At 35.3% G+C, this 27,878-nt stretch overlaps 2 protein-coding genes and 1 long non-coding RNA gene across 3 annotated transcripts; 1 reads left to right on the forward strand and 2 right to left on the reverse strand.

Annotated features, from left to right (window-relative positions):
* The first annotated feature begins 6,681 nt into the window (after positions 1-6,681).
* On the forward strand, positions 6,682-13,220 carry LOC142642338 (uncharacterized). The gene is made up of 5 exons (XR_012845643.1): positions 6,682-6,921; positions 7,508-7,654; positions 12,171-12,295; positions 12,371-12,449; positions 12,911-13,220. It is a non-coding gene; the product is annotated as an uncharacterized LOC142642338 (long non-coding RNA).
* Positions 13,221-18,415: 5,195 nt separating this feature from the next.
* LOC142644347 (uncharacterized) lies at positions 18,416-20,644 on the reverse strand. Its single transcript, XM_075818979.1, has one exon. The coding sequence runs from the start codon at positions 20,642-20,644 to the stop codon at positions 18,416-18,418; it is 2,229 nt and encodes a 742-aa protein (XP_075675094.1).
* Positions 20,645-24,104: 3,460 nt separating this feature from the next.
* On the reverse strand, positions 24,105-26,105 carry LOC142644700 (CCG-binding protein 1). The gene is made up of 3 exons (XM_075819275.1): positions 25,645-26,105; positions 25,392-25,465; positions 24,105-24,637 (listed from the first exon to the last, which is right to left on the reverse strand). The coding sequence occupies exons 1-3, from the start codon at positions 25,886-25,888 to the stop codon at positions 24,326-24,328; spliced, it is 630 nt and encodes a 209-aa protein (XP_075675390.1). The 5' UTR covers positions 25,889-26,105; the 3' UTR covers positions 24,105-24,325.
* Between the last annotated feature and the right edge of the window lie 1,773 nt (positions 26,106-27,878).

Consider the following 27,878-nt stretch of genomic DNA (forward strand, 5'->3'; position numbering starts at 1 on the left):
AAGAGAGGATAGCATTAAAAGTAAAAAGTAAATAACAGAGCAAAAAGAGTTATAAGACAAAGCTTCATACATGCCATTGAGATTAGCCTTAGCTATTTTGACTAAGTCGGCGGACTTTCATACAAAATAAATTTTGAGTTTTGATTAGTTCCAATTCTAACTAATCTATTAGTACAACGATTTGTCTCTCGAAAGCAGTGCTTAATATGAACTTGGGAAAATAAGGAAACCAGCTGCCTGCAATCATCTAGAATAGGAGAAACTACATTATTTAAGAGAGAGAAATTAGCTAAAGCATCAACAATAGACTTAGCATCTAATTCTACTTCAATAGCAGGGAGATTTTGGTTGAGGCAAATAATCAATTCATCTAGGGGACTCCACATCACGGCTAAGAAACTGGTTGTATTTATAATCTTCCTAGAGAATCTCATGACCCAATTGTCATCCTCATCATAAAAAATTCTCCCTCCTCATTTATGTTGAGTTTTAACCACCCAGCACTAGGGATGACAATGGGGTGTGGCGCGTGTAGACACCTTATTTTGTACCCAGTTAACAAACTTCAGCCTCCGGTCCCAATGATGAGATGGACATGTCTACAAAAAGTAATTGAAGTTATTTTGATAGTTTGAAAGTAATCACAACTCAAAAGTACTCAAATCGTTTTAAAATTGATGTTGAAAAATGATCTTTGCTCATTGTTTTGACCATAACTTTTTATCCACAAAGATTTTTTTAGTGAGGTTTGTTGCATTGGAAATTGGACATCCTGAGCTTCAATTTGAACACAAATTGGGCTTAATTTAGACTTAAATTAAGTGAGTTATGACCGTTTGAAGTTGGGCCATCATAGTTGTCAAAAATAGGGTTTCTAAGGATGCATGCGTACGCATGCACAAACCTGTGTACGCAAGGCCCATTCAAGAACCTTAAAACTTCAATTTTTAGGGCACAAAGTCTCCCTCTTTGATAGGGCCCAGCTGCTAGACCCTTTGGAACGTCCAAAACCCTAAAAATGAGCCTAAAAACCCTAGTTTAAACAGATAAATACATTCTTATGCCTCCAAACTAAAACCCTAGCAAGAGAGAGCTGATTTTCACCTAAACTTCTCCAAAAGTCTTTTCTAACTCTGATTATTATGGACATCAAGCACTAAGCACATTTTTGGCTTTTCAAAACATATCTCTATTGCTCATTAGGACAGAAACTACTTTCTAATCAAAATAAAATAAATAAATAAATAAATAAAACATTTTCCAAACAATCTTTTCAAGAACATCTTTTATTTTGAGTTATGATTACCTATGAACTATTGAATATTTTGATTCCCTTGATTAGCATTGAATCTTTTTGTGTAAGCATTGAGGGGTAGGTTAAACTTCAACCAAGTTTTGTTGTATAAGCAAGGTGAGTCTTTTTTCATAGCTCTTCCTTAATTTTTGGTTTTGTATAACTTGTGTTCTTGTTGCTCATATTTGATTTATATATTATATGTTCTTAGAAATATGTTTTGTTTTTTTTGTTTTTTTTTTTTTTTTTTTTTGTCTCATCATGTTTCTATTGGAGAATTGAATGATTTGATGTATTGATGAATATGTTTTGATGTGTTAAGTGTTGCTTTCATTTGTTGTTAGATCTAATACATGTTAGGAATAGTTTTTGTTTTGTTTATCTTTGAAATTTTTGTTCTTAGTTTAGGTTGTTTAGTTTTATATTAAAAGCATGTTAGATTGTTAGATCTATTGTTTTAAAGCCTTGCTCTATAAGCTGTGTTGCTAGGGTTTCTGGGCTAAAACCCACGTGCGCATAAGCTTGGCTACATATGCAGGCTGGATTATGCATACGCAGGCTTGTTCATGCGCGTGCATACTGCTACCCAGAAACCCTAGTTTAAGTTTTCTACTTTGTTTTCTTCATTTGTTTCACATAGTGTGCCTCTTTTTTATCCCTTTTTTATAGATATGAGTCCTTGTGTTTCTTTGTTTTAATGCCATAAATACGCATTTACATGTATATGCATTTATGACATAGGTGCTAAGATGCAGCAAGGTAAGTAAGGTAAGTCATTCATTCATATAAACATGCATCTTTGAATATAATCTTGCTTTGATAATGAGTATGAGCATGTTTGTTTGGATGAGTTGTTTCCAATATATAAACGCAATCACATGTTATCTAGATCTTCTCATGCTTATGTTTCTGCCATGATTTGTTTGATGCCTTGGATGATATAACATGATGTGAGATAGGAGCATGCTAGGGTTTGTGATTTGATGAGATGCCATGATGATATGACATGTATGCTAGATGAATGCTAGGCTTTGGTTAATTGCCATGATAAATGGATGATTAGGTCTTTTTTTGGATGATTGATGTCATATTTATTGTTAGATGAATGCTAGTGTGTGTGTGTGTGTGTGTGTGTGTGTGTGTGGATACAATATTGAATATGCATTTAATAGGGTTAAGACATAAGACATAATGAGAGGAAGCCAACCCTAGGGTTGGGCGATTTTAGATGCCTAACACCTTCCCAAGACCGTACCTTAACTCCGAACCCAAATCTCTAGAAAGAAGGTCAAAAAGGTCCTTCCTCGAGAGAACGCTATATATATGATTCCTAGACCATTGCAAAAACTAGGCGGCAACTCCCCATTATGTCCACAGCAAGGCCGAACAATGGGGTCTTCGCCCTCGCCCTGCATAGTTTTGTCTTGCACCATTCCCCCCCCCCCTGCCTTGCCCTGCCCTGCCCTGCCCAGCCCAACCCCACATGATGTGGAAAATTTTATTGCCCCATCCCTACCCTTTAGGTCCCCGCGAAGCCCGCCCTACCTTGTAAAATTCAATATTTTGTTGATTTGCCCATAACTATTACAATTTTTTTTAATAAAACCTGTTTCATTACTAAAAATATAGTTGAAATTACAAATAAAATTATCTCATCAAATTAAAATAATTTTTAGCAAAAACTAAATAATATTATCCAAGTGTTTAATAAGACAATATTACAATAAAAACAAAAATCTCTTGCTCCAAAAAAAAAACAAAAATCTCATAATACAAAATCAATAATTCAATAGTATATGAATTTATTTCTAATAATAATAAAAAAAAAAAGTTAAAATTGATACCATATTTCCAACTTTGCTAGAGAGAAAAAAGAGGTAGAGAACCACGTTAAGCAAAATAAAATAAGTTAATAATATGTTTGTTTAAATAATAGGGTTTTAGTTTATGAAAATTTTACAATTTAACCAATATCAATGTAGGGCGAGGTGGGTCTAATAAGTCTAAACTTATCTCCTTGAAAAGAGAGGAAAACTCACACAGGGCGATGCGAAAAGGGTCAAAGCAAAATTTCCATCCCTACCTGGCAGCCAGTTTTTTTAATGAATTAACTTGATGGTAAGTCAAGCTTCCTCTTTCAACGTACCAGCACAATGGAAAAATTCAACGGTACGCTAATTGATTTCCTTAGCTAGATTTGAGCTCATGTTTTTATTTCTAAAAACTATATGGTTTCTAGACTTCCAAATCATCCAAACTGCAAAAATAAACACAAATTTCCAAAGGGGATTGTTGGGAAAATAACACTGCTTAGTTTGTAATTGTTTGCCAGCTAGCCATGAAAGTTACTGCTGAATAAGAAATCATTTGTATGCCTTATGCCAACAACGGAATCTATATTATATTTAAATACTCAAGTTAAAAAATAGACACCAAAATATTATTAAAATATTATAAAAATTAAATCCTAGCTATTCATTTCAAGCAAAGAGAGTGATTGTTCATTAACAAATAAAACTTATTTCAGTTTAGAGAGGTTGTTGGAGCTTCATTTTTTGTTAGACTCTTATTTCTTTCACCAAATATGGAATAAAGAGAAGAAAAAAAAATTCTTCCTCTTTGAAGTTTCAGTCACGGCTTGAGAAGCTAGGACCGAAACTTCTAAAGGGAAACTTTTAATTCTTCCACCTATGGCCAAACTTCATCATGAAGATTGATATTATTTTATTCATGAATCATAAGAGAGAAAACTCGAGGAACATCACTGAAAAGGCATAAGGATTTATCTAGTAGAGATCTAGCAACTCTAGGTTAGCTGGGAGGTATGGAGCTTGACATGTCTTCCCTTAAGTCCTAGGCTTCTGGTAATTCATGTGCAGCAACCAGCAAGCCAACTTCATCATGCATTCTTCACAATTTAACTTTACTTAGGTTTATGAGACTCTCCCTAGCTAATCAAAGCCTAGAAACCTAACCAAAACTTAAATGTTGAGAAGAGATTCAATCTTGTTGTTTGAATATCTTGCATCGATTATGAAAGAAAAGCAAGTCACTTAAGTGAAACAAACTTGCCATTTTTGCTAAGAATTAGGAAGAATGGTCAAAACTCAATGTCTATTGGATCAAACATATTCTATCTCTACCATCTCACATCTTTTCACTCCCAACAACTCTATAAAATGGAGAACATTAGTAAAAAACCAGCAACAAGAACTAAGTAAAACGCAACACAAAAGCCTCAATTAAAAGCTGTAGTTCTCATGTATCTCATCTCTCTCATAGAAGTCTCACACTCTGAGCTTCACAAAATTTACCTCACTATCTTAACATCATAAAACACCCCATCACACAACCATTATCTAAGTATGTTATGAGAAATAAAGCTTACTTGAAGTAAGTATTGCAGTATATAGCTAGACACTCTTTCTCTCCCTTCAACTAAACCAAGTTTGCCATCGTTTGCTATATGATTATAATGGAAGAACTCATATCATATTATAGTTTCACTAGTGATAAATATGACGTGTTTGTTATTATTGAGTTTGTATCTCATTTATAAATTTCCTAATAGAATAGGAAATGCAATGGTTGTCATCATCTTTCTAAGTTATTTATTGTTGGATTTATCTTATACTGAATAACTATTAGATAAATTATATATGTTGACATATGGTTGGGATTGCTCATACTAACATGCTATTGTAAGATGGTTATTTCAGTTATCTATACTTTATATAAAAAAGGACAGTTGAGTTGTTTGTGTTTGGTAAAACGACACTAAAAAACTTAAAATGGTAGAGGCTCAACAGAGTGGTTAAATTACTTTGTTGCTCCCAATGGTATATGTGAGCTAAAAAAAACGTTGGAGCCCTTTTTGGTCTTTTCCTTTATAATCTACTGCTGATACATTTGATTGAAATTACTGTGTTGTAATTAACTTCATTTGTTAGCTAAAGAAAAAGTAGGCCCTTTTTAGTCTTTTTATTGTCAACTTTATAGTGTCGCTAGATGTTCAACTTTATAGTGCTACAAAAATGTGTTGATTTTTTTGATGAAATTACCATGTTGACTCCTAAGTAGATGGGTAGGCTAAAGGTGTCTGAGGGCTTTTTTTTCTTTTTTGTCTGTTAACCTAGAATGTAGATGGTTCTTGAATATTGTCATTTGTGTCTTCCTTGTCATTTTGATTGAAATTACTATATTGCTCCTAACTTCATTTGTTATCTAAAGAAAAAGCGAGCCCTTTTTAGTCTTTTTATTGTCAATTTTATAGCGCTATCAGGTGTTCGACTTTATAATGCTGCCAAGATGTGTTGCTTTTTCTTATGAAATTACCATGTTGACTCTAAGTACATGGGTAGGCTAAAAGTGTATGAGGGCCTTTTTGTCTTTTCGTCTATTAACCCTAGAATGTAGATGGTTCTTGAATATTGCCATTGTGTATTCCTTGTCATTTTATTCAGCTACTTAACTTCTTCACAGTTGCAAATAAAGAACTGGGTGAGATACAAAGATGAGGAAAACAAAAAGGTCAACTGTGAGCCAATCAATAGAGAAAGAGAAGAAAGAGTGAAAAGAGGCAAGTGTTTTGTCTTTTTTTCTCACATTTTTTTTTGTTTATCCATATGCACACAAAAGTCAATTTTTTCTCCTAAATTTATCACCTAGAACACCTTGTTGTTAGGGTTTAGAGAGAGAAAATTTGGGAATCACGATTACTTCTTGTTTAGATTTTATAAGCATACATGTTTTTTTACTTATCCATATGCACCAAGAAAGTCAATACCGTACCGGAGGCTGTACCGGTTTGGCCACCGGTACGATATATTTCGGATACCGGTCAATACCGGTGTACCGTTTCGGGTTTACCGCTATTTATATATATATATATATATATATATATATATATATATATACATATATACACACACACACACCAAAATCTCTAGAACCATGTTTATAAGCATATAATATTTCACTTATATTATAGTAAATATAAAAGTTTATCATAAAACATTACCTCAATTCAGAACAAATTATTCATAGTTTTAGACTTTAGTATCAATTAAAAGGGAAAAAAAAAACACAATATAAAAAATAGAAAGCTTGTTGTTCATTGCATACTAAGAAAACAAATAATACTAATAAGTTAATGTAAATAAGTTACCATTATGCCCTTACAAAAATTCAAAAATTACAAAACTAAAAAAAAAAAAAAAAAAAAGGCTTTTTTCTGTACCAGCCGATATTGCCTGAAATTGGCCAGTATGGCCGGTACACGGCCGGTACGCCCGGTATTTTTTCCGGTACAAAATAAAAGTGTACCGGTACCGGTGCACTGGCCGGTACGGTATCGGTAACATTGATATGCACACACAAGTCAATTTTTTCTCTCAAGTTTATCACCTGGATTACCTCACTGTTAGGGTTCAAAGAAAAAAATTAATGATTGCTTCTTCTCTAAGTTGTTTTGCCATAGCATTCAATTATCAATACCACTGCTCAAATCAGTTTTTTCATTTATATAGATGTATAGATACGTTGTAGGTGTGGAAATGACCCCTCCAAGCATCCTCATACCCTCTTCCATCCCTTTGAAGATCACAGTGAAGCTCTCCTTAGAAAAAGTATCTCTTCGATCTCTCTTTCTCCTATACTTTTCTTGGCTTTTTCACTGAATTTTGTTTTGATTAGTTGCTTGGTTAAGATTATTTTTTTGTAATTAGTTTCTATTTTTTATTTTATGTGTATTTTTGTTCGTAAGTTCATAATTTGTCTGTGTTAAATAGCTCCTACATAGTTGTCATAACATTAATATTATTTGCCAATATATAAGATATATATGCTCTTGCTCTTATTGTTTAAAAGCATGTAAATTCAATTTGCTGTACTGATACATAAAGGTTCAAATTCATACTGCATGCAATTCATTTTATTTATTCATGCGAAAGTAAATTTTGTATAGGCCCTCTTGGACCTGACCTGCTATCTTATTCCTATTCTATAGGTTTGATTTGAGTAATTAATTTCATATAAGATATAGATAGTTGTTGTTCAAGGACTGTAGTTTTTATTTGAGGACAACTTGATTGTAACTAATAGAATTTATAATTTATACGAAATTTTGATCTATATTTCTTATTCAAATTATTTACCTACTGAAAAAAAAAACTAATGCAATGTCTCTCCTTTCTCCTATTCTCAAATGACTAGGATATGGACGATTTACACTTCCATAAAGGACATTCACTTCAAAACAAGAAATTGGAAAGTTAAGTTTTAGTGGCTAATATAACAATGCCACGAACATCAATGCAAGGTGTCTGCACATATCAAAGGCTTATATTGATTGATAAAGAGGTTAGAAATAAAAATTAATAATATTATACACTGTCCAATTTATATAGGTTTATATAGATTAATTTTGAAATTTCAACTTTTGTGTATTTTAGAATTGTTCTTCATTTAATTATTGAGGATATTTGCCCTTTTTATATGTAAGAGTATAGATACTTTATAATTCATATGTTATTCAATATGCTACAACTTTATTTCCGTACATCAATATATTATTATTCTTAATTTATGTTGTTACTATAGTGATACAAAAAAAAAAATCATGTTTAGGATTACTTATTAATTTTGAATAAACAGTTGTTGCATTTGAAGTTATATAATAGCAAGATAAATAACTATTTTCCCCTTTTTAAGTTATACCAATTGTAGTATAACCACATGTGAGTTAGCAAGAAGACAGTGATATATGCTAGATTTTTTTGTCTAGAATACAATTTTAATGTTGCAGCTCATGTAATTTAAATTAATAGAACATGTTTTTTCACTTGAATAACCAGTTTTTCCCCTTCCTATCAAGAGCCATAACTATATTTAGCCCATATATATTGTTAGGTAAAAGTTTAAAAAAAAACAAATGAAACAAAAGCAATGACTAACTAAAAAAAAAATTGCAAGTTAAGATCATAGACAACTTTAAAATTCTTTCACAATAAGATATACACATTTTTTACCAATTTCGTAATAACGTAGTAAGGGCACAATCTTGTAAGAGTATAAATCTTTCCTTGCACTTTTATATAAGCACCATTTATTTACATTTTATTTATTGTCTCAAAAGTACAAGAATGAAAATTCAATACAATTTAAAATGAATAGACCTTCTAACATTTACTAGAGTTTAAGCTTAGTTTCTTTTGTAAATTAATCTGACCAAATAATATACATCTTCATTTCAGCCTTTATAGAATTTTAATCAATCATTAATTTGATTTTTTTTTAAATCTATATACAAGACAACCAAGTGCAAGTTGTACTGTTTGGTTGTGACATTCAAATGTATGAGGATACATTGATCCAAGCAAAAATGCATTTTATCACCAACGCTCTTGTCAAAACAATTCCTACAAAACTTCATCTTGTTGACCATAACTATCAATGGATAATCAATACAAGAACTGTGTGGGTTCTTTTTTTGGATAGTACCCAGGCCCAAGTAGAAACAAGGATCCTAGGCCTTATACTTGTTACTTGGTGGACTGGACATGGTTCACCGTAATTATATTGAGATGATTACGAGCCAAGTTGTGCACAAAATATGGATCCTACAATACATACACACTTATACATACAAAATATATATGTATTGCACAATAGGGAACAGTAAAGAATGATATAAATAAAAAGAAATGTGAATAAAACGTTAGGGGGTCCTTAGAATAGTAAATAATGCTTCATTATTTCTTGAGTTTCTATTACATTATGTCCTTTTTGCACTAAGATATGTTACAAGGTCCAAATAAGTTCAAAAGTCACAATCTTAGACAGTTATTTTAGGCTTCTAAGACTTATGAGGTTTGAATCCAAGTGTATCCTCTAATGTCAGTCTTAGGATCCCGGACGGTGTTTTCCCTTTTTTCTCAACTTTTGAATCTTAAGGAAATTTTTCAAAAATTTTTTAGGCTCTGATCAGTTATTGCTAAATGGCTTTTGCTGATGGCTTCACCCCTTTTATAGCACCTTCTTAGGGTTTTTGATGCACCACTGATTCCCTCCATTTGCTGCCTTGGGTACCAAAACTAATATTGTGTCAGACACATTGGTGACTGGTCTTTTCCTTATTTTCTCACTATTTTCCCCTTTCAAGGTTTCCCTCCAAAAAGTCCCCAGCTGATCTTCCTCTTTTGGGGGGTCCTAGGGGTTGACTTTTAATCTCTTTTTCCAAGGTTTCTAGAGAGGTTTTTTAGAACCTCTCATTTGGCTGTCTCATTCTTTGTTTTTTTTTTTTTTCTCTAAATAGGCAAATTCCCCCTGTTAAGCTGAAAGATCCTTAGCCACCTTCCTTAATGGTTCACCTTGCTGCTTTTCTTGAAGTACCAAACTTCCCTTCATAGGTGCTGGTTCCTAAGTCATCATCTTTTTCCAAAGCCTTTTTTCCTGAGTTGCAAGCGACTAGATGAAACATATCTTTCTTCATTCCTTGTGCCCATGGCATGCTTCCCTAAGCTATCCATCTCCCATCTGATTCTATCCTCCACTTCCCAAGGATCCTCTCCCTAGTTCTGGCAGCTCCTTTTTGGGCTCCTTAGGGGTTCTTCATACAAAGGCTGGGTTAAGCTTCCTCTACTTTTTTCTTCCTTCTCTAAGGCCTAAAGTTTATCCATTCATGAGCTTAAGCTTCTTTTTACCTATTTTAAATGAGCCTTGCACTATAAAAAACGAGGTCTATAGCCGAGTTTAAAAAACGCGGCTATAGCCCCCAAAAACGCAGCTATAGGATATAGTTGTGTTTCCTATAGCCACATTTACAAACCAAGCCTATACTACGCAACAACAACCCCCTGCGGGTCTATAGCCACGTTTTTATAACCACGACTAAAGGTCAAACCGATAGCCGCGTTTTTTAACTGCGACTATAGGCTGAGGCCTACAGCTACTAGTCTCTTCTAGTACTTTACTAGAACAAATCCATAATAAATTCACTTTTCAAGGAATAAAAAAAATGATCAACTAAAAAAGTAATTCCAAAACTACCAAATAGAATAACTAGATAAAAGTAGATGAAAATTAATGGCATTCAAATTCATTAAATCAACAGCATATACCTTGCCAACAATAATTCATAATCAACAGCAAATTCATTTGATGCAATACACACACACACACACACACACATACACATGACCAACAGGAAAAGGATCTCCATTCGAAGTGAATCCATTTCGTAGTTCTGATTAAATAGAACAAATCCAAATGGTATATCTAGTCTAGTGTCGAAGATGAATTTTGAAACATTCCATGATTTTTAAAAACTTACCGTTGGGGAGATTGAGAGAGGTCCGAGTGAGATTGAGAGAGAGGTTGTTTTGTTTCTACAAGAAAACAACAAAATATCAAAATCCCATTAAGCAAATCCCTCAAAAAAGTCCATTTAAACTCAAAATCGAAACCTTAAACCAAAAATCAAAACAAACAATTTAAAAAACTTACTGCTAGTCGGCCTTGTGAAAGTGTCTTGAGTGAGATTGAGAGTTCAAGAGAGAGAGGGAGAGACCCAAGGTAGCGCCAGTGATGGAGGACTGGGCTTTGTCAGCGCCGATTCTTCTCTATCAATAAATGCCTACAAACTCATATCAAAATCAGTGAATCAAACCCATTGAAACCGACACATAAAGAGACAATGCAAAGTGTGTGTGTGTGTGTGTGTGTGAGAGAGAGAGAGAGGGAGAGAGTGTGTGTGTGTTACCAGTTCCAAATTTCGACCTTGAAATGGTCAGACTTTTTGTCAAAACAAAACCGGAAGTTCTCGATTTTTCATTGAGCTACTATTGAGATCGGAGTAGGAGTAGATGAAGATTTCGTGTTCATTTTCGCTGCGAAAATTGGAAGAGAATCGATCGATGAGAAGGGAATGGAGAGGAGGGAAGAGCGGAGGGAGGCAGGGGATTCAGAGAGGGTGGAAGTGAGGGAAGGAGGGGAGTGTGTTGGATCGAGAGGTAGCTTGAGAGTTGAGAGCGATCTAAGAGTTTTTTGTAATTTAGGGTTTTTTTTTTCAATGGTGTGAAGTTGAGGGATTTTTTATTATTATTATTTATACTAAATGTTTAAGCCGCGTTTAATCAAACGCAGCTCCAGACATGTATAAGCTGCGTTTAATCAAATGCAGCTCTATAAATGTTTAAGCTGTTTTTATTAAACGCAGCTCCAGACATGTTTAAGCTGCATTTAATCACACACATCTCTAAGCATCTGTTAAGCTACGTTTATTAAACACAGCTCCAGACATATTGAAAAAAAAAAAAACCCACGGAGTCGTGTTTTTAAAAACGCGGCTTAAGTCCTACCTAGCTAAACGCAACCTCAACATCACAAAACGCGGCTTCAGAGCTGGTCTATAGCTGTGTTTAGTAAACATGGCTATACGTCTAGGGGTGGAGCTGCTTTTTTCATAAACATGGTTCAAATTACCTTGAGGACCCTATTGATAAGATTTGTAAAATTTAAATTCAAAACCTCCCTTTAACATACTTCTTATTCACAAAATTATTGTGTTTAATATGTTAGATGTCATTGCTCTTGAGATAGCTGTCCAACCACCTCAATAGCTTCAAACGAGAAATGGAACTTCAATGATTCAAGAATTCACTCTCATTGATCAACTATATGATCTACTAATTAGTATCTTTATGTTTCTTCATGTGATTATTTTCATTCTACATTTTATTTGCTTCAATCTTATTAGTTTAGATAAATAGCCAAGAAAAATAATAGCAACAATAAATTTTTTAAAAGCACAATTATTAAACTTATATCTGAGTACTACACAAATACTGATTACTATAATTGGATTTATATGTTTCAGCCTTAAGCCTGTTGGTTAAACAATGTGGGACCAATTTATTACGAATGAATCAGCAACTATTTCAGAGATTATCAATCACAAACCTGTTATTATAGCAATGAGACTAAAAGTGGTTATGCGTAATGGTAAAAGATTTCCAAAATCTTTTTTCTTTATAAACTAAAAACACCTATTTAATAAGATATTTATATTCATCGTAGGAATCTCTCTATCAACCAAGCCATCCAGCTCCTTCGACATAAATCTAAATCATTCTAAAGCAATTGCATTGGAAGAATGGTAAATTTTGAATCTCTTATGAACTTCTTCCCTAAGATTATAAATTCCTAAGATATTTTGTAGCTTATTGTACCTTTTTACTTGAATTATAACAAAAATTTGACTCTAATTAATTGCTTCACACCCTCCTTTTCGTGATTAATGTTCATGATTAATATCATTGCTTTAGTTGTATATTATATTTTGATTACACATATGACTTTAATCTAATGAGTCCCCTTACTAGAATAAAATGACATATTCTTTGGTGGTTGTATGTAATTTAAAATAATAATAAAAAACAACAAACAATATTAATTGAATGGAATGGTACAATCTTTGGTTGCTGCACATAGGAGTACTTTTAATCATAGGCTTTTTTTTTTTTGCATATTTCTAAATCACCACTAAGACTGTTAGTCATTTCTTGTTTTTGGTGTGTATATTTATCACTCTCTAATTTGTTTTTTCCATCCCCATAGGGCTGCTAGGAATGAAAAGTTGCTTGAGGATATCATTGTCAAAAAACTTGATCTTGCATCTTCATCTAGTACCTCTATAATTCCACCAATGGCAAATTTGACAAATATTGGTGCTATTGCAACTTTGCCTAAAATGATAATATAATTTTCTCTCTCTTATATAAATTTTTTTTTTTTCACAAAAACCCGGCGAATAACGAGGCAAAAATTACATACAATGAATACAATAGGTAAATTTTTGGGTCAGAGCATCTATCTTTGTCAAAAAGTTGGATAAAAAATTCGGGTATATGGCCTGCAACAACTGTAACAAAGGAACTGGTGTTGAATAAAATAAGCCATTTCAATGCCTATTTTGCAAGGAAGATGCTGTCACTGAACCTAGTCATGTACACTATCAAAGATATAACCTTTATTTTGGTCAATAATTCCATAAATAATTCTTACTATTGGAATGCTTATTTATTACGTTTTTCATTTTAGGTGTCAAATTGAAGTTGATTTATGTGATGAAATTGGATTATTGCTAGCTATCATATTTGGAAACAATGCAAAAAATTTCTTGAATTGCACATCAAAAACTTTGATGCTAGCAGCTAGGACTGTCCACGGGTCAGGTTTATGCCCAACCCAGACTCAACTCGAATGCATCAGGTGGGGAAAAATTTAACCCGTAACCGACTCGAATAGAGTTTTGGATCTGCCGGTTTGGGTTGTATCGGTTTCAAGTTCATATTGGTCGGTTTCGAGTTTGCTATAGTGGAGCGAAATTTAGCCAGATTTTGATCGAAATATTGCTAGATCTCTTCAGATCTAGCTAAATCTAACGAGATTTGGCCGATATTTCCTCTGAATCTATAAAGATCGGGCCGAGATCTTGAAGGATCTATCGAGATCTGGTTGAAATCTCCCTATATTGTTAGACTAAATGTTTGGACTTATCGGTTTTTGGCCGAAACTCGTGATTTCTAACATGGGAAGAACAACTCATCAGGCGGGTTGAGTTTGTCGATTTCTCAGACAACCAACCCACAACTTGAACCAACGGTCTTAGGTCCTGGTGCTGGCAACCCATGTCCAACTGAAACATAGCTTAGATCGGGCGGTTTTGGGTGAAGAGAATTGGGTTTCGAGTGGTTCTTTAGGTCCAGGTAGGTCGTGAACAGCCCTACTAGCAACCACTAAGGTATAACACAGGCACACTTATAAAATTCCATTTATTTGTTTGTTAAACTTATAAAGATATAGTTTAATAGTTCATAAATCTCTTGTTTTAATTATGTTTGAAATATACAAAATTTTCACATTGTTGCTCTAATGGTAGTGTGGTATACAAAAGTTAGAAAATATTGCAAGGATTTCTTCTAACCAAGAGTTCATTATTCATTTCAAATCTGCAAGCTATACGAAGTTTGTGGAGAAACGCACAATAGATTTAATATTGTTTCCATCTTTGATTTGCCAAATGAAAGTGAATGAATACAAGCTAGTGTGACAAGTAAATTACTATGTATATATGTTTGAAAACTTCACTAGAAGTCAAAAAAAAAAAAAAAAAATTGAAGATCATGGAAGACCGATAGAAACATAATTGTTACTCAATTATGTATCAATTTCTCTTCCCTTTTGTGGATCAAATGTGTAGATATGGATAAATTCGTTATTTTAGACCACCTTTTGTACACAATACATACTCGTCTTTAAAAGCTACACTTGTGATATTGAAGCTCTTTTTTGTATAAATTCTAATATGATCTAACGTTATTATAATAGTTAATTTATAATATATAAAAAGTCCTACATTTAGATTTTGACATAAATATAGCATAAAAAATTATATTATTTACTTAATATAACAAATAACATTTTTTATGTATGTGATCTTTCACAGTAAAATATAAAAATAGCATTTGGGAGAAAAGTGATTGGGATAGGGCTGAAGTATTGGTGTCTATATTGAAGGTAATTTTAGATTTGATAATATATTTGAATATTTTGAAACATTTAAAAGTATAATTTCTAAACAATCCAATAATTAAATAATTATAAATAAATTATATTTCTAACCTTAATTGTAATTTTTTTACTAGCTAACACGTGCCCTTGCACGTGCTTCAAAACTAGTATTAAAATTAATGAGTAAAACTTAGATACAGTACCTTAGGTACTGTTCCTTATGTACTTCTTTTAATTTTTTGACATTTGTCTAATTAAATAAGTAAACTAACAAACGTTAACGCCGTCTCTTTTCTATTCTTTTACTCTCTTTTTTTTCATTGTCTCCTTCAGCAAGACTTCTCACGCACAATCTTAGAAGAACCCAGGTGGCTATTATGATTCTCACAACCAACCTCTTAAGTTCTAATCAAAATCAAGCAAAGAAGGACAAAGGGGCTGGTTCATGCACTTCATATCATCGACAAAACTCTTAAATTTCTAATGCACAATCTCAGAAGATCCCGTTGGGTTTCTTAAATCGAGAAACCTTCAATAGTAGCAAGCTTCTCACATTCAAACTCTAAAATTTCTATTGAAATCAAGCAAAGAAGGATAAAGGGGCTATTTTCTCCATTAATCCCATTATTTTCATTATAAAACAAGTCGATTTATTCCTATGCTTGGTTCACAGATCAATGAATGATTGGCCTTGGTTCGTGAGGTTCTGTTCTTCTCCATTATATTCTTTATTTATATTTGAACTCATTTTGTGTGTTTAGCCCCAAAAAAAAAAACTCATCCTATGTGTATAAAAATCAGTTTTTCCCTCTGTCGAATTCTAGGTTCCAAATGTTCTGCCCTTTGAAACCTTTATTGAAGCTAGATCTCATCTTCTGTGAGTGTAAAAAGTAGAAGAAGTTGGGGTTCAAGGGTTTTCTTGTGGGTTTTGTAAATGGGTTTTAACACATCCGTGAGAAGTTTGATAGATCTGAAAGAGATGATGAACCAGAAAAAGAAAAAAAAGAAAAAAAAAAAAAAGAGACAGCGTTAACATTGTTAGTTGACTTATTTAATTAAACAGATGTCAAAAAATTAAAAGGAGTACCTAAGGAACAATACCTAAGATACTGTATCTAAGTTTGGCCTAAAATGAATTGTGAGAATTTGTTGCCCATCATTTTTCTGCAATTTAGGCCTTGGGCTGGTGGGTCTAGGGATTGAGAAACACATTGGCAACTGTTGGTCATTCTCTTGGGCTAACATTAAGTTAAGGGCTGGACTCCCAAGCTTATGTTGACATGGGTCCTTAATTAAAAAGAAAAAAAAAAAAAAAACTAAATATACGATGATGTTATATATTTGGTAACACTTGAGCTTTCATCTCTTTTTACTTTGTTTAGTATTTGGATTTAGGGCCTTTAGTTAAATTCAAGCATTTAAAAACAATATATTTTTTCTTTTCTCAAATTTACTCTTGGTAATGGCTAATGAGTATAATTAATAGCAATTTTGCAAGTTAATGATATATAAAATCTTGGTTTGGTATGGCTTTTTTTTTTCTTCCTTCTTTTTTTTTTTTTCTTCTTTACAAATTTTTAAAACTTCATTGTTTATAATTACTTTTGTTGAATTAATATTTTTTTATGCAAAATAAGTTATATCAAACCAAAAGAGAATATGAAACAATAATTAGATGCAACAAAAAGTTGTTCTTCATTATTACACGCATGGGATGTAATTTGTACCGTGCTGTAAAAGAAAAGCACTTTTTTTTTTCAAATGTATATTGTTATTGTACGGGCCTCACCCCCCGTCAAGCCCAATTGCCCTAAGGCCCATAAAGACTAACTCTTATAAGAGCTCCGCACTGATTACACATGGTAACGCACGTGCCGTCCAAGGTGTTTGAGCTCGGAGTGCTCAAAGCAGCTTGTGACGTGCCCCTACCGAGCATAGAACTTGCATGCGGGGCTAGTCCCAACGCCGCTATCATTATCTCCTTCTCGTCACCAAACATTCACTTAGGTGAAACGGTATTGGACCTCCCTTCCATTGCCTAGGCCCATAAAGACTAACTCTTATAAGAGCTCCGCACTGATTACACATGGTAACGCACGTGCCGTCCAAGGTGTTTGAGCTTGGAGTGCTCAAAGCAGCCTGTGACGTGCCCCTGCCGAGCACAGAACTTGCATGCGGGGCTGGTCCCAACGCCGCTATCATTTTCTCATTCCCGTCACCAAACATTCACTTAGGTGAAACGGTATTGGACCTCCCTTCCATTGCCTAGGGGACGCCCCTGCCGAGCATCAAATCCAGCGGTGAAGTCAGTTTCAATGCCACTCCTATTTTCCTCCCACTCCCAACTAAACCCCCACTTATGGGTAATAGTATTGGACCCTTCCTTCCATCCACTAGGGGAATAATCATGACCGTTCCACTAAGTTTGGCTATAAATAGGCAGGGAAGATTCAGTTGAAGGGGTTAGCAATTCCAGAGTAAAGAGACTAGAGAAAGTAATACAAATCATCCCCAAGGAAGAAAGTGGAGTGTTAGTGGGAAAAGAGGGAATACTCAGGAAATGGGCCTGCCGAGCATAGCGCCACCCGTGGTAGGAAATCCAAAAGCCCACTATACAGATAGATTGTGAGCCCAAACTCCTCTGAGGCCCAGCAGCCTTATTTTGGAACGCACAGTTATAATAGGTCTCATCGGTTAACTTGACTAATAAAATTCATTTTTGTCAAATAAATTACTAGATAAGTTTAAATCCTGCCATTGTGTACACATAAATCCAATTAGTATTTTGGCATAATCTCAAATCTCAAAAAATTAAAAAATAAATAAATTTTAAAATCAAGTTAAAGACTTGACTACCTAACTAGGTCTGATTAGACTTTAAAATCATTTGCAGAAATTGGTCATACTTTCAGAACCTAAAGTATTGCAACTTAAGCTAGTCATCGGTTCACAATCAGGTAAGTTTTGCGTACAAGTCCTGAGAATTTTTATCATTAAACCCAGTTAAGATCTAGATACTGGATAAGTATACAAAGCTATATATATTGAAGAAACATAATAATTTATTTGTCACAGATTCTAAATTATGAAAGCCTTATTTCATAGTGTTGGTTTAACATTGAAAGTTGATTATTTTATGATCATATTGGCCCAAAAAACGATGTGTATGCATGCAGAACTCTCGCTTGGATCTCACACCTTGTACATTCATCCATTAACTAGTCCTATCTTTATATTGAGAAAAGAAAAAAAGAAAACGATGAGCTGCAATGTCACATTTGTACGGTTAGTCCAAATCTGGACTAAAAATAGTTACATAGAAGTATCTAAACAAACTGCTTTACATCCAAAAACAAGGGGGGAAAAAAAAGAATTGAATGTTATCTGAGGGAAAAAGTTGCAAAAATAAAAATAAAAAATAAAAAATTATGGAAACACATATTACTATTCAATGATGAGAAGCTGAGATTACAAATTGAGTGTGTATACGTAGCATTCTGAAACTACAATATGAAATAAAAGGCAAAAATATGTATGATATTACGCTACTTAGTAGCCAGGGTATAGTGGCGGAGGAGGCGATGAGTATTGGAACCCGGTGCTTGGTGGGAGGATGATCTCTGGTGGTGGTGGTGAAATGACAGGTACAGGAGGAGGAGGAGAAGCAACTGGTGGTGGTGGTGAGTGAACTGGTGGTGGGGGAGAGTGCACTGGGGGTGGTGGAGAGTGCACTGGTGGTGGGGGTGAGTGTACTGGGGGTGGTGGAGAGTGCACTGGTGGTGGGGGTGAGTGCACTGGGGGTGGTGGAGAGTGGACTGGGGGTGGGGGTGAGTGCACTGGAGGTGGAGGGGAGTGCACCGGTGGTGGGGGTGAGTGCACCGGAGGTGGTGGAGAGTGGACTGGTGGTGGGGGTGAGTGCACTGGAGGTGGAGGGGAGTGCACCGGTGGTGGGGGTGAGTGCACTGGAGGTGGTGGAGAGTGCACCGGTGGTGGGGGTGAGTGCACCGGAGGTGGTGGAGAGTAGACTGGTGGTGGGGGTGAGTGCACTGGAGGTGGAGGGGAGTGCACCGGTGGTGGGGGTAAGTGCACCGGAGGTGGTGGAGAGTGGACTGGTGGTGGTGGAGAGTGAACTGGAGGTGGGGGTGAGTGGACTGGTGGTGGTGGAGAGTAAACTGGGGGAGGTGGAGAGTGCACAGGAGGTGGAGGAGAGTGGACTGGTGGTGGTGGTGAGTGAACTGGTGGTGGGGGTGAGTGCACTGGAGGAGGAGGAGAATGGACTGGTGGTGGTGGAGAGTGAACTGGGGGTGGTGGTGAATGGACTGGGGGTGGTGGTGGTGGTGGAGAGTGGACCGGAGGTGGAGGTGCGTACACTGGTGGTGGAGGTGGGGGTGAGTGGATTGGTGGGGGAGGTGAGAATACTGGTGGAGGTGGTGAATGGACTGGTGGTGGTGGTGGGGGTGGAGAGTGAACTGGTGGAGGTGGTGATGGTGGTGGTGGTGAGTGGACTGGTGGTGGAGGAGAGTGAACTGGTGGTGGGGGTGATGGTGATGGTGATGGTGATGGTGGTGGAGGTGGGCGGTACCTTTCGCCAGGTGAATTGTCATATGGGTCTGGTCCTGGTGCTGGTGCTGGTACTGGTACAGGAGATGGTTTTGGAGTTGGAGTTGGAGATGGTTTTGGAGTTGGAGTTGGTTTTGGAGATGGAGATGGTGTTGGAGATGGAGTTGGGTTAGATTTAGGTGGTGATGGTTTTGGAGATGGATGAGAGGAGCCACCACAGTTCTTGCTGCAATCCACAGGTCGAGTCACCACTGGGAAACACATCTTGGTTGACTTTTGCTTAGGCCTTCCTGGCAAACAATTGCTTGTGTCATTCAACACCACATCTTGCGTCTTTTGAGATGGCACACATGCTTGAGCCTCCCCACTGAAGTAGTTATAAGAGAAGGTAAAGTTCGCTAAGTTGGGCAATTTGCAAACATTATCAGGCACATAACCTGTCAGCTTGTTATTTGAAATGTCCAATTCCTCTACATTCTTTAGCCCTGACAGGCTTTTTGGCAAGGTACCAATGAACCCGTTAGAGCTTGCAGCAAACACTGTCACATTGTTAAGCAAACCAATTTCTGGAGGGAAGCAACCACCAAGGTTATTGCCTATGAATAGGATCTCATTCAAGGTGTTTCCCATGTCCCCAATGGAACGTGGAATGCAACCGCTGAACTTGTTGTTTGCAAAGCTCACAACAGAAACCTTGGATTTGCCTAATGTGTTGGGGATGGTGGATATGAACCGATTGTTGTTTAAGAACAATGCATCCAAATCCTTCTCAAAGAGTTCTGGAGGCAATTTCCCTTCGAAGTCATTGAACCTGAGATCAAGATACTTGAGCTCTGGCCATGTGAGGACTACGTTAGGGAATTTGCCAACAAAGCGGTTGTTGCTAGCATCAAACTCAAACATAAGTGTAAGCCTTGACAAACTCTCTGGGATAATTCCACAAAACCTGTTTGAGTTAATGTGGAATAGTGCAAGATCGGTCAAGAGTCCCAACTCAACTGGAAGGTATCCCGCAATGTCAGCATGGTTAAGATCAACACCAGCAACAACGCTCAATTTGGGGTCATCAAGGGCTGGAGCACAAAAGACTCCGTTATATGCACAAACATCAGCACCAACCCAATTGCCGGTTGTGTTAAGTGGATCAGAGTAGATGGCCTTTTTCAATGCCTGAAGTGCGATGTAAGCTTTTCGGAGCCTTTCATTGGCAAAGGTCATGACAACATCGACCTCATATTCAAAGTCACGGGGAAGATCCCCATTTTCTGGGAGGGTCAAGAGCTGGCGGCGAGCAATGAGGGAAGCTTCAGCATCAGACAAAGCAAGAGAGAAGGTTGAAAAAGAAGAGAAGAGAAGGGAGAGGAATAGGAAGCAGCCTAAGGCCTGCTTTATTTGAGGTTTAGCCATTGCTGACCACCTTGGTTGGCCCAAGGCTGCTTATAGTAGGCAGGGGAGGTGAAGAGGGGAAGGGTGTTATATGGAGGGTGAGGAGAGTTGTGAATTGAAAGGTATTGCGAGGTTGTGAATAACAGGCCTCCAGTTTTAGCACCGTGAAATGTGGCTGCTCTTTCAGAAACTCACAAAATTCGGAGCTTCCTCTAATTTGTTAGTACAAATATAGAAACTTTGTTTCGCTTGGATTTATATGGTGTACATGGGTGTATAAAACAAGAAAACCATAGCTAAAAATTGACAATTGACCAAGTCATCTTTAATTGAATGGTTTCCAAATTAACTTTCCAAAATCAGGACATCAATGTTTGGTAACAATGTCATCTGGTACTAGGTGATCTGTTATAGCCGTTCCTATAACAATGGGTTCTGGAACGAAAAAATCTGTACCTAGTAAAGATCTGTGAACGGAATGTTAGACAACAGGCCTGAAATATCTGTAGGAGTGAACGAGAGAACTGTAAAGCAGCTTACACTTGGTATTGATCCTCTATCAAAGTAATGCAAACAAATCTGGGAAGCATTTCTCTCAGGATCCTAACAAGGAATTGTCTTTCGAGAGTGGGCATCTTGTTGGTGAATTGGAGCGTACTAATACTCTTGCAACTGATGGAAACCAAAGTTGGCTTAAGAGATCCCATAGCACTTCTGCTTTTGTAGTCCAGCGTGATACAGAAAGGACATTTACAGGAGAGCATGGAGGGACCATTATTTGAGAGGCCTACAGCACCAAGTTTGGCGGCAGGCATAGTGAAGAGTGCTACAGATGTGGTGTTTCACAGTGAAGGATGACAAGTTTAGAAGCTCAGGTGCCGGGTGAGCATTTTTGTTTTGCTGTAAATATCATGAGATTTACAAATCTGTAATATGAACTGCTTGTAGAATCATTAGGAATTGGAGGTTATATATTAGAACATTTCTTGGCTTCGCTATGTATGGTTTGTCACCACAAATGCTCGCTCTGATTCTAACTTGATTCTTGCATTGCATACTTACGCCTCTACGGGTTATGGGAGCATACTTTGAGAAACTTGGATCAAAATCTGCCGCAGTTTAATAAATAGCAGTGACAGATACAGAAAATAGAACTTGGTTCGTGAAAATAATTTTTTGTACTCAGCCTTGTCAGAAATTCACGCCTGCTTAGTACTTACTATGTTATATTGTTATTTATGTTTAAACTGCTTACTTTTTAATTTTAGAGAAAGTGGAGTTTCACCATCCATGTCTGGATTTTCTTTTAGGTTTTGTTTTCCTTCTAATTTTTTTTTTTTTTTTTACTACTGATACAGGAATTTTGAGCGATTACATCGGCATCTTAAAGACGTTGTATACAATAAAATTTCCTCCTAAAGGACATTCTCATCAAGTACAGAGGATGATTTTGATCAACAAGGATGCATTCAGCTTGATAAATATATTCAAGTATTAGTTATCCCCTGCTGCATTGATTTTGTATTGACTTCTCTTTTCTACCTGTTCCACCCTTCCATTGGGCCAATTAGGCCAATGCTTAAGGCCCAAGTGGAAGGGAGTCTTTGGGGAAAAAAAAAAAAAAGAAAAAAAAAAGAAAGAAAGAATGAGATATTAGAAAAAAAATCATATCTATGATCAACAATGTCCTAAAAAAGATTAAGTGAATTAGTTATATTATTAAAAAGAAAAAGGTTAGAAAAATTTGAATACAAAAATTTAATTAGTCAACTTGCCTATCAAAAAGTAAGAAAAATAAATTTTAAATTAAATATATTATAATATACAAATATTCATTAATTTAATTAATACATAGATATAAAAAGGCACAATTCTAAATGTCTGGGCCACCCTGCTTGTTCCTGTTGCTATAGTTTTGCTATCTTTCCAGGAGTTTTTGTCAGTAGCTAAAGGCGCTGAACAACATGAATTGTGGGATTTTTGAGTGCCTCTAAGGTCTGCATGAAATTTATTATTCCTAATTTGGCTGAACATCCTACAGTTTATTTTCTTCAATTATTTTATATTTTCTATGAATCTGAACGTTTAAAAGCCCTTTCTTTGGTTGAAGAATTACTCTTTCGGAAAATCTTCCTTGATGATGAGAACCCTGGCAGGAATGTATTTTTCTTGCTATTGGTATCATCCTAGCTATTTCTGCGTTTAGGGCGTCTGTAACCATTCAAATTTCATATATGTGGTGTCCTGCCAGTTAGTCTGCTGATGTTCAATATCTTTTACATCTCTGATTTTCTTGTTAGTTTGTTGTTCAAGTTCATTGGGTGCTGCAATATGAGTCACTGTCGTCAATAAAATAAATATTTATAGGGGTTGTTGGCTGGTTCGGTTCTTTATTGATCTTTTCTAGATTTGATACATATTCCTAAAGAAATCTTTCATCTTGTTCCCAGAAAAACGATTTTGTTGTTCCCCATCATGCATATAAATAATAAAATCATTTCTAGCTTTTCATTTTTGTGTCTCTATCAATTCCTCTTGTGCGCAATTTATGGCTTTTCAGACTGATGAAATTTTGTTGAACATAGTAGTAACATGGAAGAGGGAAAGGGGTTTTAAGTTTTAACATAAAAGCATACTGAAACTCTACTCAAAAGTTATGGTAACTTTTAAGGAAGAGTGATGCAAGTTATGCTACATACAACACTCTCTTAAGCAATGTGGGACAATTACTCATTCTTTTTTTTTAGAAACAAACACATACAAGAGAGAGAGAAAGAGGTTTTAACACATCACAACTCCACTCAAAAACTATGATAACTTTTAAGTTAGGATGCGGCAATTGAACTTGAGGCAGAACTTCCTTACATGAGCATGGCAGATGGAATATGTTTTTGGTGTTGACAATGTTGGTTTTTGATACCTTTTTGTAGTGGTGATGCAACATAATTTACAACCATGATAAAAAAAAAAAATTACCATGTACATTAAGATTGCATGAGGTTTGGATGACTAACACTAGGTTTAATTCTGTGCGCCAGCACTAATTTGAAGAAATTTAAACGGTTCTCCAGCTGCGGAGGCTGTTCTTTTTTCTTTTTCTTTTTTATTATAAATATTCTAAGACGAGAGAAACATAATTTTCCCAAGAAAAATCATTAATAAACTGTGATTTTCAGTGCAGTAAAACATTGAGGATTGAAGATGCAACTCAAATCAAGCTATTAGCCATTCCTAGTTTATATCATAGTTACATAATATCAATTATCAAACATTATTTTGAAATATACTCAACTTTTTTTTTGATAACCTCAACTTGATTTTACTGGTAGGAGATAAGGTTCACTACTTGAAGCAATTTTACAAGAAACTTCTATGGTTACAAATCTCAAAGCCTCGACACAACCCGCCTGAGAATTTTATATCTATCACTACCACATCCGTAATGTATATCTACAGCTAACCACTGGACTCAAACTCGCCCACCCCTTACACACAGCACAAAGCTCACAATAATCAGTCAGTTTCGTGGTCAGGGGCAGGGGAGTACCATGCAGGGAACCTCCCCTTGGTTCTAAGCATCCGGGTGTATGGCGAATCAGGCATTCTAGCTTGTTCTTCTTCCTCAAGCTCTTCTGTTGATTTCGGCAATCCATCCGGTATTGGACAGGGTTTCTCTCCTTCCTCAATGTTTAATGGCTTGGCCATATTCAACTCATTAGTCTTTCCTTTAAACATTGCAGCAATGCCGTGTAAGACTCCAATTAAGGACTTTAAGCCCCCTGCTTGAAGAATTAGCTTCTCCACATCTTCTTTTGGTGACTGCCTCTGAAGAACAATACCATAAAGAAAAGAAAAGAAAAAAGATAAGCTTGTACTGATTATCAAACTTGAATTAAGTACATATAGCTCAATGAGGTTGAATTTTTATGTCTTCATTTTCTTTTTTGGGAAACAACTCCGGATTTTATGAGATACTCTTGAGAAGAACACATCTTATGAAGACTCCAAGTGAAGCTTAATATAACATATTGAGACACCACGAAGTTATCTAAAGGCATATACCTAAGAAATTGAATTCAATTACGTTAAAGCTCTTCATTTTTCCTCCACATAGGACTTTCAACTCGCACGTGCATACCAACAGATACATGGAGGTGATTTGTTTTTCGTTTCCCTCCATATTCTCAGCAACCAAACACATTCAGAGTCAGGCAGTTACAGAAACTGAATCCCATTAAAGATTAATGTCTCTACTCAACTAATAATCATTATAATCTAAAATAAGTATTTCAATTACAAAAACTAAAAATTCTAAATTACTGAAAACTAAAGCAATATATAGCACAAGACTCGGTATATTCTCTGCTCTTCTACTCTGTTTTCTTAACATCAATTTGATTAATTTTAGATTCTTTGAACTAACTTCTAGCCAGTAAAACAAACTCATTCATCCCTGATGGGCTAAGCAATTTATGCTCATGCCCAGAAGCCTTAAAAGATTCATATATAGACTTATAAATTATAATAATAACAATAAATTTATATAAAAAAAATTTATAAAAAAAAAAAAAAAACTTACTTCAAGTTCTTTGAGTTCAAAATAACCTCTCCAACAGCTATAAGAATCATCTCCTTCTAGCGTAGAACAATAATCTGAAACAACAAACAAACCATACAAAAAGATCACCAAAACCACCAACACACACACACACACACACAAAACCCACCAAACTCACAAAGATCTCACATGGGTCAATCATAAAAACACACAAAAATTAGCTCACACATAAAAAATTAAAAAAAAAAAAACATAAAATAATGTTAATTAATACCAGAAAGCTCGTTTTCTGACTTTTCGATCAAAGGTGGGTCTTTGAGGATCCTTTCGAACTTGGGTCGGCTAAAAGGCTCAAGCTTTGGAATAAAAGCATGGCTTCTTGACGAGCAAGAAGTTACAGTAGTAGTATAGGCAAATCTTACAGAGGAAGAAGATGAAGAAGATGAACGTGTAACATCTTTGGCTTCGAGGAGAAGAGGAGAATAGCAAGAAGAACGGATCAGGGATGACCTTATCATCGTGTCCAAACGCACACCAATGCTAGTATCAGAGAGTTTCAGATTGGATTTGAGATAATTTATGAGTAAAGATACAGTTTTTACTTTTTATACCAAAATATTCAATGGCTGAATTGGAGAGAGAGAGAGAGAGAGACAGAGACAGAGTGGATAAGGATTAAGATATTTTATTGTTTGGGAATTTTAAGATATTTATTTCTTAACGTTTCTGTGATTTGGGTGGTGTTATTGTTACCTTGGATTGTGAGTTTAGGAAAGGACGGACGGATCATGATTGTTTGGCGGATCTGTAGATAAATCAGGAGCGATGATTTTGGATCTGAAATACGCGGCGGTGTGTTAGAGTCGGTGAGCTAGGTGGATAAGGATCAGATTAGTGTGTCTTTTATTTTATTTTATTAATTAATTTTTTATTTAATATTTGAATTCTGGAGCGCCCATCGTTTTCCAATTTCTTTTATGCTAATGGTATTGAGTCTAGAAACTTAAATTTATTTTTATTTTTATTATCTTTCTTCTTCTTTTTGAATTTCATGTCTACTAAAAGAATTATTGATTAGTTTCAAAGCATTGCCCGCTTCTCTAGCATGTGAAGTGGGCTCCACAAATGGGACCTACTATGGGAGGGAGTAATGCTCCCTACTATCCGATTACTTTTCCTACAAAGTTGTTTCCATGAAAACAAGACATTCAGATATTTTCTCCCTTAAGAAAGCAATAAGCATGAATTGTGTGAGGTTTCCAAGTCTTCAAACAGTTCTAGTACAACAAGCTTATTCATAAATAGGAGGTTAATAAATGGCCTCACTCAAAGAAACCCCAAATTTAGCATGAAGTCAGAGATATAGGAAACATCGTGGGTTGGTAATTCATGGTTTTCTTTTGGTCAGAAGAAATATAGGTAACAACATCGGTTGGTAATTGAAACAGAATAAGGGATGTTAAAGTAGGGTCGACTCATCCCACTAAGTGAATTAAGCAATTGTCTAAGGCCTCTAAATGAAATAAGACCCCAAATTTTAACCAATAGAACCTTAAGAAATTAGTCAACAAATTATCAAATAAATAATAATAATAATAATAATAATAATAATAATAATAATAATAAAATGCTAAAATTATTACAAATTTTACTGTATGAAGTATAAAAACTGATGTAATAATGAATGAAATTTGTGTATTTCAACCAACATAAATGCATAATGTTGGCACACATTTACAATTTAGCCTCTATAGTAATTGAGAGGTGCTACGTCCACAACATTTTTACAACATTTTTACAACAAATCATAGGTGGTTAGTTATTATTGGTTCAAATTTGAACTTAACACTAAGATTACTTTTTTGCCCCAACAATAACAACTAGTAGCAACCTGCCACTTAAGATTTGTTGTAAAAATGTTGTAAAAATGTTGTGGACATATAATTTCTCATAGTAATTATTGGATATCACTGCACCTATTAGCTCTTAGCTATTATTTTGTGGGTTTTAGTTAGCTGAACCGGTAAAGTCTCTGATGGTTTAATAAGAGATCTGTTGTTCAATCTCCGTCTATCTCAAAACTAATTGTTATCTTGGTTTGATGATAAAAAACGTATGATGATGAAAAAAAAACTATCATTATCATCAAGAGCGGATATCATAGTTTGAAACTCTCTCTCTAAAAAAAAAAAAGCTATTACATGGGTTGATATATATAAAATTTTATTTGGCCTTTATATGTGTTATATCACTTTTCCTTTCTCTTTTCCATTTCTACATTAATCCAAGATTTTTTATATGTTAATATAAATCCAGTTTTATCTTATTTTTTAATTCCTCCGTCCCAATTTGTTTGTTCTTTATTCTATTTTGAGAGGTCTTAAAATATTGTCCTATTTCTAAAAGGGTTTGGCTTACCTCTAGTACTTTTTAAACCGAAGGTCTCCTTTAGTTTTAAATACACAATTGTAAGTGATAGTAGGTTTTAATATCCACCTTTTATTTAAT

Source organism: Castanea sativa, chromosome 7 (genome assembly GCF_040712315.1).
Source record: "Castanea sativa cultivar Marrone di Chiusa Pesio chromosome 7, ASM4071231v1".
In the NCBI taxonomy this organism is placed as follows: domain Eukaryota; kingdom Viridiplantae; phylum Streptophyta; class Magnoliopsida; order Fagales; family Fagaceae; genus Castanea; species Castanea sativa.

What these genes read in the sequence shown, in the direction of transcription:
- LOC142644347 (XM_075818979.1), bottom strand. Translation starts at nt 20,644, where the DNA reads ATGACCTTTGCCAATGAAAGGCTCCGAAAAGCTTACATCGCACTTCAG.
- LOC142644700 (XM_075819275.1), bottom strand. Translation starts at nt 25,888, where the DNA reads ATGATAAGGTCATCCCTGATCCGTTCTTCTTGCTATTCTCCTCTTCTC. An exon ending in GTCAGAAAACGAGCTTTCTG is followed by an intron (nt 25,466 to 25,644) that starts GTATTAATTAAC and finishes TTGTTGTTTCAG; the next exon opens with ATTATTGTTCTACGCTAGAA. An exon ending in TTGAACTCAAAGAACTTGAA is followed by an intron (nt 24,638 to 25,391) that starts GTAAGTTTTTTT and finishes ATTGTTCTTCAG; the next exon opens with AGGCAGTCACCAAAAGAAGA.